An 11020-nucleotide genomic window follows, 5' to 3' on the forward strand; every position below is an offset into this window, starting at 1 on the left:
TATTTTTATCTTGGTCCACTATTAACGAAGTTACTTCAGTCCACCTGCCAAGGTGATATTCCATTCTCAATAAGGACTTAATTCACTATAACCAAACATATTACAGACAAAACACAACAAATTCGATGAACCTTGCGGCTAGTCCAAACAAGTCCGCTGATCTTTATTTCCAAGCTACAGACAACCACACTAAGTTTGATCAACTTTGTCAAGTTCAACTTATCCTTAATGACAAGCTGCAGACAACCACAAGAAGTCTGATCAACTTTGCGACTACCTTAACAAGTTTAGTTGATCCTTACTGTAAATCATAATGAATGCAGCCACTGTCTTCTTGGGAATTCTGACTACACTTAGTCCCCCAAGATACCCATCAACCACCGTTGATTTACAAAGATGTGTATACAAAGATGCTTCTAATAACTAGATTACATAAAGTTTAAGTACAACAACAAAAAAGTGTTGAAAGCAAGATATGAACAAAAGTTACTTGCTAAAAAAACAAAACTATACAAAGAATATCTCTAATAGAGTTTGTGTAGAATGTTGAGTTCAGAACCTGATGACGTCATACGCCTTCTTACCAGAGTTAGAACCTGTTTAGCAAAAGCTACATTCTAGTTAGAAACCATTAGAGTATACAATTGTTCTCTAAGATAACATGTAAAGTTATCATCAAAACTCAAGGCCAAATGCAAAACCAATCTTGCTCTTACATTTTAAACTTGCATTTGATTAGATATATGTTATATAGGCAAGAATAAGTCTTAAAATACTAAGGAGATGCACACACACTAAACTATTTTTAACTCTTCATCTTTTTTCAAAACTTCTAAAAACTAATATTAGCAAGTGCTTAATGGAATAATAAGTGATTATTATGAAAGCAAAAAATCTTTGTCTAATCAATTAGAGCTTTCATCTAATTGATAAAGAAGCAAGTTTGCCTCCTAAACGATAAGGTGCTTTCATATGCTTCACATTGAGAGGAAGTATATGACCTGCAATGGAGTATGTTTTAAGGTGCTTTCATATGCTTCACATTGAGAGGAAGTATATGACCTGCAATGGAGTATGTTTTTAGCATAAATAAAAAGATCATGCAAGGTGATGTTTTATCAAAAAATTTGTTGGACATTTTCGGAAATGCATCTCCGAAAATATCACTAATTTGTTAATTAAATCAGTTTAGTGAATAACAAAACCCCATAAATAAGTACAGGAGGTATTTCGGAGATGGATCTCTGAATACACCCAAACAGTTTGCTGAGATGCATCTTTGAACCATTTTTATTTTAAACTAGAGAGAATCTCAAAAACGTGAAGAATAGTGAGATTTTGGGTGCGTCCGGAGATAAAGAACATTTTTTTAGTTTTCAAGGGTGTGGAAGGCACCACTAAGGATGGAAACAACATTCCCCTTTATAAAAATATTCAATCAAAACTATCTAAAAAAACAAAAGTTTCATTAATTTCTATTGTTATTAAAAGTTAAAACTATGGAGGAGAAAAAAGAATTAATTTCTTCAAAATCAAGTAAAACCAATGAAATCGTGTTAGATTCTGTCCGATTTTACATGCGGTCGGTTTAATTTGAAATTCATACCTAAACCCTAAACCTAATTGACTTTTCCTGTTGTTCCTTTTATGATGAATAAAGTGATGATCGTCATCACAAAAATATATCTGGTTCACTCAACAAGATTCTTCAATTTTTATGCATTTGATTGTTGTCTTCTGATCCCAGGTCAAATAACCGCATGTTTCCATAAATATTTACACTCAATTTGCTGTCATTAAAAAACATATAACATTGTCAGTGTAATACCATTGAGATACAATCTAACTATTTTGCTAGATTAATGATCATATAAACTAACTTGAAGAAACACACCTCTGTTACATGTTATAATCCATAGAGTGGAAGAAAGGTTTTGACAAAGGAGTATGCAAGCGCACCCGTGAAAACATAACTATCCGCTCTGTCGAGTACTCCACCTAAATTAGATGAAATCAATAAAATGTGTTTAATCTTCAAATATTTTTTGATGGAGAAAAAAATGAGGTGAAAACTGAACATGTGTGGTTCATCTGTAACGAAAAGTTAACACTCCTTAAACATCCAAATGACCTATAATTACTGATTTACCAGATGCAACAATCTAAAGATGAACAAAATAGAAGGATCCTCATAAATTTCCTTTAATTCACTTGTAAATTTTCTTCTTATAATCAAGGAAAATAAACAATGCATCTCTAACAGAAATATTTAGTAAAGAGTCATTACCATGTCCAGGTATTAGGGAGCCAGAGTCTTTCACCCCAGCATCGCGTTTAATCATTGATTCTGTGAGATCGCCAAAAACTGACCCAAGGAAAGTCAGAATGCCAAGTGCTATGGCGCTGACAAAATTCCAGGAAAAACCACAAGTTAAGTGTTAACTGTTCACACTTCACAGGATATTTAAATTACACGGAAAATGTATGAATGTTCATCTTAAGCAGAACGGCGTTAACTTCAAGGACGGGTAAGAGTACCTTAATGGTGATACTGGCCAGCTGAATACTTTTGAAAGGACCAGGGAAGTAGCTATACAACCACAAAATCCTACAATAGTACCTTCCCATGTCTTCTTTGGACTTATTCTAGTAAGAGGCGTTCTGCCAAATGCCTGCATGAAGATACAAAAAGAAATTTCACAGTTGAAGACTAAAACACAAGCTATCACGAAAAATTCATAAGAACCAGTTAGACCGACTTTACAGCCACAGAACAATACTTTTGTGAAGGACAAAATATAAATAGTTATTTTTGCAAGCTAATTAGCTTGTATACCTTGCCACCAATGAATGCAAATGTATCAGCTGCAATAATGCTGCTTATGGAAATCAAAGTTGCCACAAGACCTACTGTCCAATGAGCTCGACCACCAAGAAGCACAGGCCATGTTGTTCCTAAACCTACAGAATAACAATCTATTAAGGACATATAATTCCTAATTCAAGCCATATAGTAAAAGGTAAAACAGAGTAGAAAAAGATGCTCAATTAAATATGCAGAAGTTAGCAAATAATTACAAATCTTCTAATTTCTAAACATCAATGAAGTTAGAAAATACAGTAGCATAATATTATTGGGGGAAGGGGGAATGAACCCTACTAAAGATTCAAATGAAAAATATTCTGAAGCTAAGGTTAGAGTCTGAAAATACTATTTCTACAAAGATATAAACCAGTGCTGTCTATGGCGGAGAGCCAAAATCCCGCCATACCAGACACTTTGCGGCGCCGTTATAGTCGATTATGGCGGAAAAACCCCACAATATCGGCCGGATATTTACCATTGCGACAAGCCCAAAAACCACCACGTATATCTTCCATATCGCCACAATTGCGGATATTTGATAACACTGGTATAAACGAATAATGAATCGTAGAGCCAGTGAGATTGGTAATTTTTTTATTGACGATAGAGAAATACTTACTTGTGTTCAAGGCCGGAGCTGCTAAACCACATCGAAGCTTAACCCAAAAACTTGGAAGATATCCACAATAAAATAGCCCAAAGATGGCACTGCTTAGCTGTGCAAAACGGGCATTTCCTCTTTGCAAAAGTAATGTCATGGCCAAAACAAAAGCAGCAGATGTCACAGAAACATCAATATGACCACGATACCTGTCAAGAATCGGAAATAGATACTAATAAATCAGCAAGCAACATCAATAAGTCTTCCATGTCATAAAAAATGGATGTAAAAAAATTGTGCAAGTCTTTAAGATGCTCTCTACACAAGCTTTCTCGTGATACAGATAAAAACAAAGAAACCTTATAATTAAGGGGAAAACATAGATTAACCAGAAGTTTGGGACATTTCTACATTTGGTAAATATACTTTCTATTTTTTTTACAGATAATCCCCCTTGACATACTGAAATCATCAGATTTTTTGTTAGAGATGACAAAATTTTACAGCACATGTGCCTCATGAGTCATGCTCTGATCCACTTGAAAGGGTGTAAGCCAATCTTTGTCTTCTCCCCAACAACAGTAGCCAAAATCCTTCTTGCACGGGTAATTAATCATGTTGGTAGTTTGATGTGATGTAGCTGTGCAATGTAGGAAGACCAATAAAGATAAGTTTAAAAAAATAATGTCCCAAAGTTTAACTTAAGAAAATGGTTTATGTTAACACCAAGGTGGATTTTCAAGACGGAACAAACAATTGAAGAGAATTGTGAAAGGGAGAGTGAGATCAAGAAGATAACAAGAAAGGGTGGTGATACTGATATTGCTATCTTCTACATGGCTAAAGTTATCTAATCAATGAAATATAGTATCCTGTTATTGCTATCTTCTACATGGCTAAAGTTATCTAATCACGGATATATAGTATCATGAACCCTACATGTTAGAGTGTAAGATTACAAAACAGATGGTCCATGTAAATCTCATCAATCTAACTTCATACCTAAACAAAAAAAAAGACCGATTTGCTACCTGTGCCTAAGAACTAGATAGAAACTTGAAGATCAAGGAAAAGAAGTAAAGAAAATAACTATTTACAGAATCAAAGAAAGTTTATTTATCCTTCCCTCTACCATTTTTTAGTTTTATTTCAACTTTTGTTTATGATATACACCATAAAGAGTATATATGATATAGAAAAGATCCAGAAAATAAACTGCATTCAACATGCAAAACAAACATTGCTAAAATTTCATTGTTAAATGCATGATACATTCAATTGGAAAATCATAAAAAGTATAGTAGAAATTGTGAGATGAAAGGATTCATGAAAAAATTAAGGCACACTAACTAAGCTTACATGACATATAGTGGCATTAAGGCACAAATGACAGAGCAGACTCGCGACACATATTGCGGAGGAGGTGTCATTCCTTCGGTAATTCCTTGACTTCCAATCAATTCAAAATATTCACGTGAACCAGCAAAGACAGCTGCCGCCATGGCTACCGCAAAAACCCATCCTCCGGCCAAAATAATAGCGCCAGCAGAAATCCCAATGCCAAGTCCAAAAACAACTCTGTTCTTAAGCTGACTACCCTGTTGTTGAGATTTCAAGAGCAAATCCTCCTACAATAGAAAACCAGGGATCCCATTAACTCCTTATTGAATGCCACCATAAACCTTTTAGCACATAGTATATATAGCTATGTTGCACTGACACCTCTGAAAAAAGTGTGTATGTGTCAGTGTTGGTATCCGAAATTAATACCAATACTTGTGACTACGTTTAATTTATTCAACTTTTTTTAATTATTATCAGTGTCGATGTGTCAGTGGTGGTGTCAACGTGTCGTGTTTCAGGTGTCCGTGCTTCATAGATATATAGTTATACCACAAATTTTTAATTAAAAATAAATCATAATTAAACACATAATTAAATGGAGTAGATTCACAATTCCGCCCAGAACAAAAAAAAAAACTATAACTATTTCCCAACTGTTTCTGTCTATACAGATAAAGAGCCAGACTCCTCCAAAGCTAACTAACTTTCAAATATAAAGTGAGTACTATCAGTTATTGATTAACAAATTAAAGGGATCCTAATATATAAATTTTTCGATATATACGATGAATTGAATGGCGAGCAAGTAGTTACCTTTTGGGCATTGAGTGGAGGAAGCCGGTCCGGTTCAGGTTGATTGACGGAGGATACGATGAACCGGGGGTAAGGCGGTTGGCGAGTGAACCGGATAAATGGTTTGGGAGAAGGGTGAAGGAGGAGAATTTGAGATTGGGAGGAGAAAGGGCGGTAATTGGGAATGAAGTTGTGATGAAGAGAGGGCGAGGGCGAGTTGGAAAGTGCCAGTTGAGTCATCACGACGAGTGAAAGGAAAAGTGGAATTTTTTTCTTTATTCACTATAAATAAAAAGGTAGAAGTTAATCCTTCTCAATTTTGTTTGTACTATGTCGCCAAATTAGTAAGCTTTGTACTTACCGATTAAATAAAAGTATGATTTATAGTGATCAAATTCAAATCACCTCAAATAAAACTTCATAAGCGATCGTTAATTGATTTAATGATAATAGATGATCAACTAAAAAGCTGCAATTGGAAGGATTTAGAACTACCCTAATCAAATTGTATTATTCAATGGGTAGAATTTTTTTTCCTTAGCACCGATTCTGATTTACATAGTAGATTGACTAATTCAGCTTGTGTTACGGAGGCACGTGCACTGACCATGTCAAAAATCGAACTCTATATTTAAAATTGTAAATAAAATTAGTGTCTTTTATATTAATTTTATTAATGAATTATTATTCCATGATTTCATCCGATTTCTTTCATCAATAATAAATACAATTTTTGCGGTTAATTAGTCCATGATTTTCTCATATGTGATATATTATACAATCCTTAATTTATTTTAACTTTTATATAAAGACAAAATCATGGGTTAATAGTTATTTACCCATGTTATATGGGGTTTTTATGAAAAATTCCCTGTAAAAAAAATCACATTAATGACCCTATAATTTTGAAAAAATCACTATTAAAACATTCTCCATGTCAAGTCATCCAAAATGTTGACGTGGAATAGTTAGTCATCCAAAATCACTTTTAAAATCTTCTCCATGTCAAGTCATTCAAAATCACTATAAAAACAACAACTTAACTGTTTATTGTTAAAAAAAATAAATAGTTGATCATTTTTGTAATATAAAACAATACTTCAAATACATTATTATAATTATTTGTAAACTAAAAGATAATCTAAGTATTATTAAACCATTTGAAAGTACAAACCATTTTTACATTATTATAGTATTTTCTAATATAGCATCATTTTTTTTGTTGGTTAAAATTTCATTATTTAAAGTTGAATAAATGGATGTCACGGATTCAAACTCATACCCTGCCTTGGAATTTCATTATTTAAAGTTGCAGTTTAATGTTTGTGATCATTTTTTGTCACGAGTTTGTACCCACATTGCTGTTTGGTGTTTGTGCAGAGCTACCAACCTTACTGCCTTAACATAACCTATTATCATTCTTTTATTAATAAGGTTCAGGTCTTACTCCATGGTAACAATTTTCTCCTCCCTCTTAACAAACTAACCACTGACAATTCATTATAAAAAAATTGTTTTTGCTTGATTTTGTTTTCTAGTATCCAGTTTTAAATTGAAGGATCTCTTGTACTCTCATCTTGATACATCCTTAGTTTTTGTTGATTAATAACAGAGCAACACAATTCTAAAGAACATTGAAACAAATTATTTGATACAAATATATCTGATAAACACTCCTTGATAGCTATGTTGAGTGATGATAAACACTCCATAAACTAGTAGACAGCAGCAAAGTTTATTCATAATGATACCGAGTAACAATCGTCACAAGCATAAATGTCACCAATGTCAAGAAAATTATTCATCAGAACACCAAGCAAATGAAAAATTGGCTCAACAGTTACACCAATAAACACGCTTGTTTGATGAGCAACTTAAATATTAGTGATTACCACCAAAATCAAAGGTTTACAAAGCATACATCAAACAAACAGAATAAATAAAACACTCTCCAAAGAATATTCATGTAGTAAATCCAATCACGCTATTCGTACCAGTACCTTATTCTTTTTTCCTGCAGATAAAAGGAGAACTTTACCATCCACTATATCGGCTTCCTCAATCCTCTTATTTTCACTATCTACTCGGCTATTATTCAAGTAAAGACCTCCTTGCTTTAACAACCGGCGCACAGCAGATTTGCTGTCGAACAAACCAGAAGAAACTGAAAGATCAACCAAAGACTGATTCAAAACCTCGTCATAAGCTAAAGAACAAGACGGAACATCCTCTGCAATCCCCTCGATAGTTTTCCAATCCAACTTTGTCTCAGATCCCGGCTTCAATGCTTCAGTTGCTCTAAGAGCTTCTCTCAAACCATCTTCACCGTGAACAAATCGGGTAACTTCTTCAGCAAGCCTCCGCTGAGCAGTATTAGGCACATATCCAGGCTTCTTCGTCTCTTCCTCCAACTTAACTATCTCATCGATATCCAAAAAGGTAAGAATCTTCAAAAACCTAATAACATCAGCATCTGGAACAGAGAAAAAATACTGATAAAACTTGTACGGAGACAAGAAAGACGGAGACAACCAAATTGCACCGTCCTCAGATTTACCGAACTTCGTACCATCACTTTTCAACAAAAGAGGAAATGTCAAACCATAGGTAGCAGTAGCACCTTCCACCTGCAATATCTTCCTAATCAACTCAGTTCCAGCAGTTATATTGCCCCATTGATCACTACCCCCAATTTGAACATTAACACCCTCATTTTGAAACAAATACAAGAAATCATAACCCTGCAATAACTGATACGTAAACTCGGTATAACTCATTCCTTGTTCAGATTCTAACCTCTTCCTAACACTCTCCTTAGCCATCATTGAACCTACTCTAGCATACTTCCCAACCCTTTTCAGAAAATCCAACAAACTAAACTCTTTCCACCAATCATAATTATTCAAAACCACAACAGAAGAATCATTACCATTACCATTACCATTACCATTCACATTCGAATCTTCAAAGTTAGGATTTTTAGCACGACCCAAGATAGTTCTAATGGTGTTTTCAATACCTGCAGTGTTCCTCTCCAGAGTTTCAACATCAAGCTCTGGTCTTTCAAGGCTTTTCCCAGATGGGTCACCGACCCGTGCGGTGGCGCCACCGATCAACGCAACGACATTATGTCCCGAACGGCGGAACCAAGAGAGAACAATGAGACCCAACAGGTTGCCCAAGTGCAAGCTCTCGGCAGTAGGGTCGAATCCGCAGTAGACTTTGAGGGGTGCGTTGATGGTGTTTGATGAAATGCTTCTGAGAGCATCGTTGGTTATGGAGTCGAGTAAGCCTCTTTCTTCGAGGATTCCGATGACGCTTCTAGTAGTTTGAGGTTGTTTGTGTTGTTGATGTTGGAGAGTGCAGGTTGTTCTTGTGAAACGGAGAGGGAGGGGAAATTGAAGATGGGAAGAAGGAGGTTTGAAAGGAAGGATGAAGTACTTGGTGGAATGGGAGAAGAAAATGGACCTTGAAGCAAAATTTGTGGCCATGGTTAGGATGATGGTGATGGGGTTTGGGATGTGTGAATTGTGAAACTAGTGCTCTGGTTTTTTTTTTTTTTTTTTGGTATTATGGTTCGTTTTGTTTTGGGATTCTAGGTTTGTTCGGATTTTAAAAGATTTTTATGTTGAATTTCTTTTATTTTACTTAAAACTATATAAAATTTGAATAAATCTTGTCATAGGTAAATAAGAAATTTGTTGGGATTCAAGTGTCAATGGTTAAGTCCTACATCGTCTAAAAAACAGGAAAAAAATGTCGAGTTTATGAGAGAAATGACGCATATTCCTAATGTCTTAAGGTTATTATGGAGATGTGACATCAAAGTAACTTGAATTTATGAACCTTTATCTCATTGGTACTTCCCAAGCTTTAGTCTCCAGACTCCCCAACAATTGGTATCAGAGTCTGGTTATGCTCGGTGGTGTAGCGGAAGTGGGATCCTAGTGTGGATTAAGCATAGTGATATGGTGATTCACACTTAGGAATTGTGGAGATTAGTGAGGATAGTATAGGAATAACCTAAATGAGGAAATATGGTTTATATTAAAAAGAGAAGAGTGGGAAGTTGAGATTTTACTGATACGTGAAATTGAGTTTGAGAGATAAAGAGGCAAAGGCATTAGGAAGAACAAGGTTGGGAAGAAGAAATCGAGGCTAGGAGGGAAGCTACTTTTGTATATAGGTGTAATTTATGAAGGATAGAGAGGGATCTTACCCTCCTCTAGATTTTCTTTCTCCATTGTTGTGTTTTGAAAAGTTTGGTTTAAGATCATGAACATGATAATGATGATTCTTGTTGTGAATTGATTATGTGTTGTTATTATTGAATTATGATGAGAAATTGATGAATTCTATGTGATTAATTATGTTCATGATGATGATTAGTGTGTTGCATTGGTGATGAGGAACATGAAGATGGTTCTCATGGTTAAATTGTTGTTGATGCAGAATTGATGAAATTATATGTTAATTCGTGTGTATATGATGTAGTAATAGTAGGTAAATGGCGTGTGAGGTTTGATGGTCAAAATAAGTTGTTTAGGTGTGTGATGGCATGTTTGGGTGGAGTTTAAAAGTGATTAAAATTGTTGTAGCGTGATTAAAATTAGAATTTTTAGAAAAGTTGCAGGTGTCAATCGATTGACACCCTGGATTAATCAATTGGTCCCTTTGAAAATTGGAAAAAATTAGAACCAGGAAGGGTGGAACAATCAATTGACACCCTACGTCAATTGATTGGTTCCTTTGGAAACAATTGAATTTTTTGACAGAATGAAGCAAGCAATCCATTGGTCTATGTGAGATATTGGACCGGACTCTAGTATGGTCGAAGGGTTGCATTTTGTTTCGACAGTTCGACAGAGTTAAGCATGTAGTCGAAGGTTGTTCACATGCTGGTGTCGAAGTGTGCATGCTGGTGTCGAAGATAGGTCTAGCATGCAGGTGTCGAAGATGCTAGGGTTGTTAGCATGTTAAATTAGGTTTTAGTGTTTAAATCCTAATTTGTTAAGTTAGGTTGTTTATTAAGTTAGCTTGTGTAATGGGCCTTGTGGAAAAAGCTCATTAGTTAGTATGTTAGGTTTTATTATAAATAGCATACTAGTCTCTCATCATTGTACGCTGCAAATCCTAATTTAAGGTGAGAGAGGTTATTTGTTATTCTTGTAAACTTGTAATCTTGTTTTCTAAGAGAAAGTAAAAGAATGACAGTTATAACCAATTCTTGTGTTCTTCTTTTTTCCTTGCTTTATACTTTATTATTGGCATTGAATTCATAACAGTCTATGTATGTAATCAATTGGTTCTTGTAAAAATTGGAATTTTTTAATAGAATACAAGAAAGAATCAATTGGCCTAGGGGTGTAATTGATTTGTCCATTTCTGAGCATACACAATTAGTGAACATGGATCTA

General features: G+C 34.7%; 2 protein-coding genes across 2 annotated transcripts; both read right to left on the minus strand.

The window, feature by feature from the left end:
- Nucleotides 1-1502: 1502 nt before the first annotated feature.
- LOC131662186 (phosphatidate cytidylyltransferase 4, chloroplastic-like) lies at nt 1503-5900 on the minus strand. Its single transcript, XM_058931895.1, has 8 exons — nt 5625-5900; nt 4827-5095; nt 3486-3676; nt 2837-2961; nt 2539-2672; nt 2288-2403; nt 1895-1998; nt 1503-1790 (listed from the first exon to the last, which is right to left on the minus strand). Exons 1-7 carry the CDS (start codon nt 5841-5843, stop codon nt 1907-1909), a joined length of 1146 nt encoding a protein of 381 aa, XP_058787878.1. The 5' UTR covers nt 5844-5900; the 3' UTR covers nt 1503-1790; nt 1895-1906.
- A 1415-nt stretch (nt 5901-7315) lies between these two features.
- On the minus strand, nt 7316-9188 carry LOC131656369 (tyrosine--tRNA ligase, chloroplastic/mitochondrial). The gene has a single exon (XM_058926102.1). It carries the CDS (start codon nt 9092-9094, stop codon nt 7583-7585), a length of 1512 nt encoding a protein of 503 aa, XP_058782085.1. The 5' UTR covers nt 9095-9188; the 3' UTR covers nt 7316-7582.
- Between the last annotated feature and the right edge of the window lie 1832 nt (nt 9189-11020).

The sequence above is a fragment of the Vicia villosa genome, linkage group LG3 (genome assembly GCF_029867415.1).
Source record: "Vicia villosa cultivar HV-30 ecotype Madison, WI linkage group LG3, Vvil1.0, whole genome shotgun sequence".
Classification (NCBI taxonomy): domain Eukaryota; kingdom Viridiplantae; phylum Streptophyta; class Magnoliopsida; order Fabales; family Fabaceae; genus Vicia; species Vicia villosa.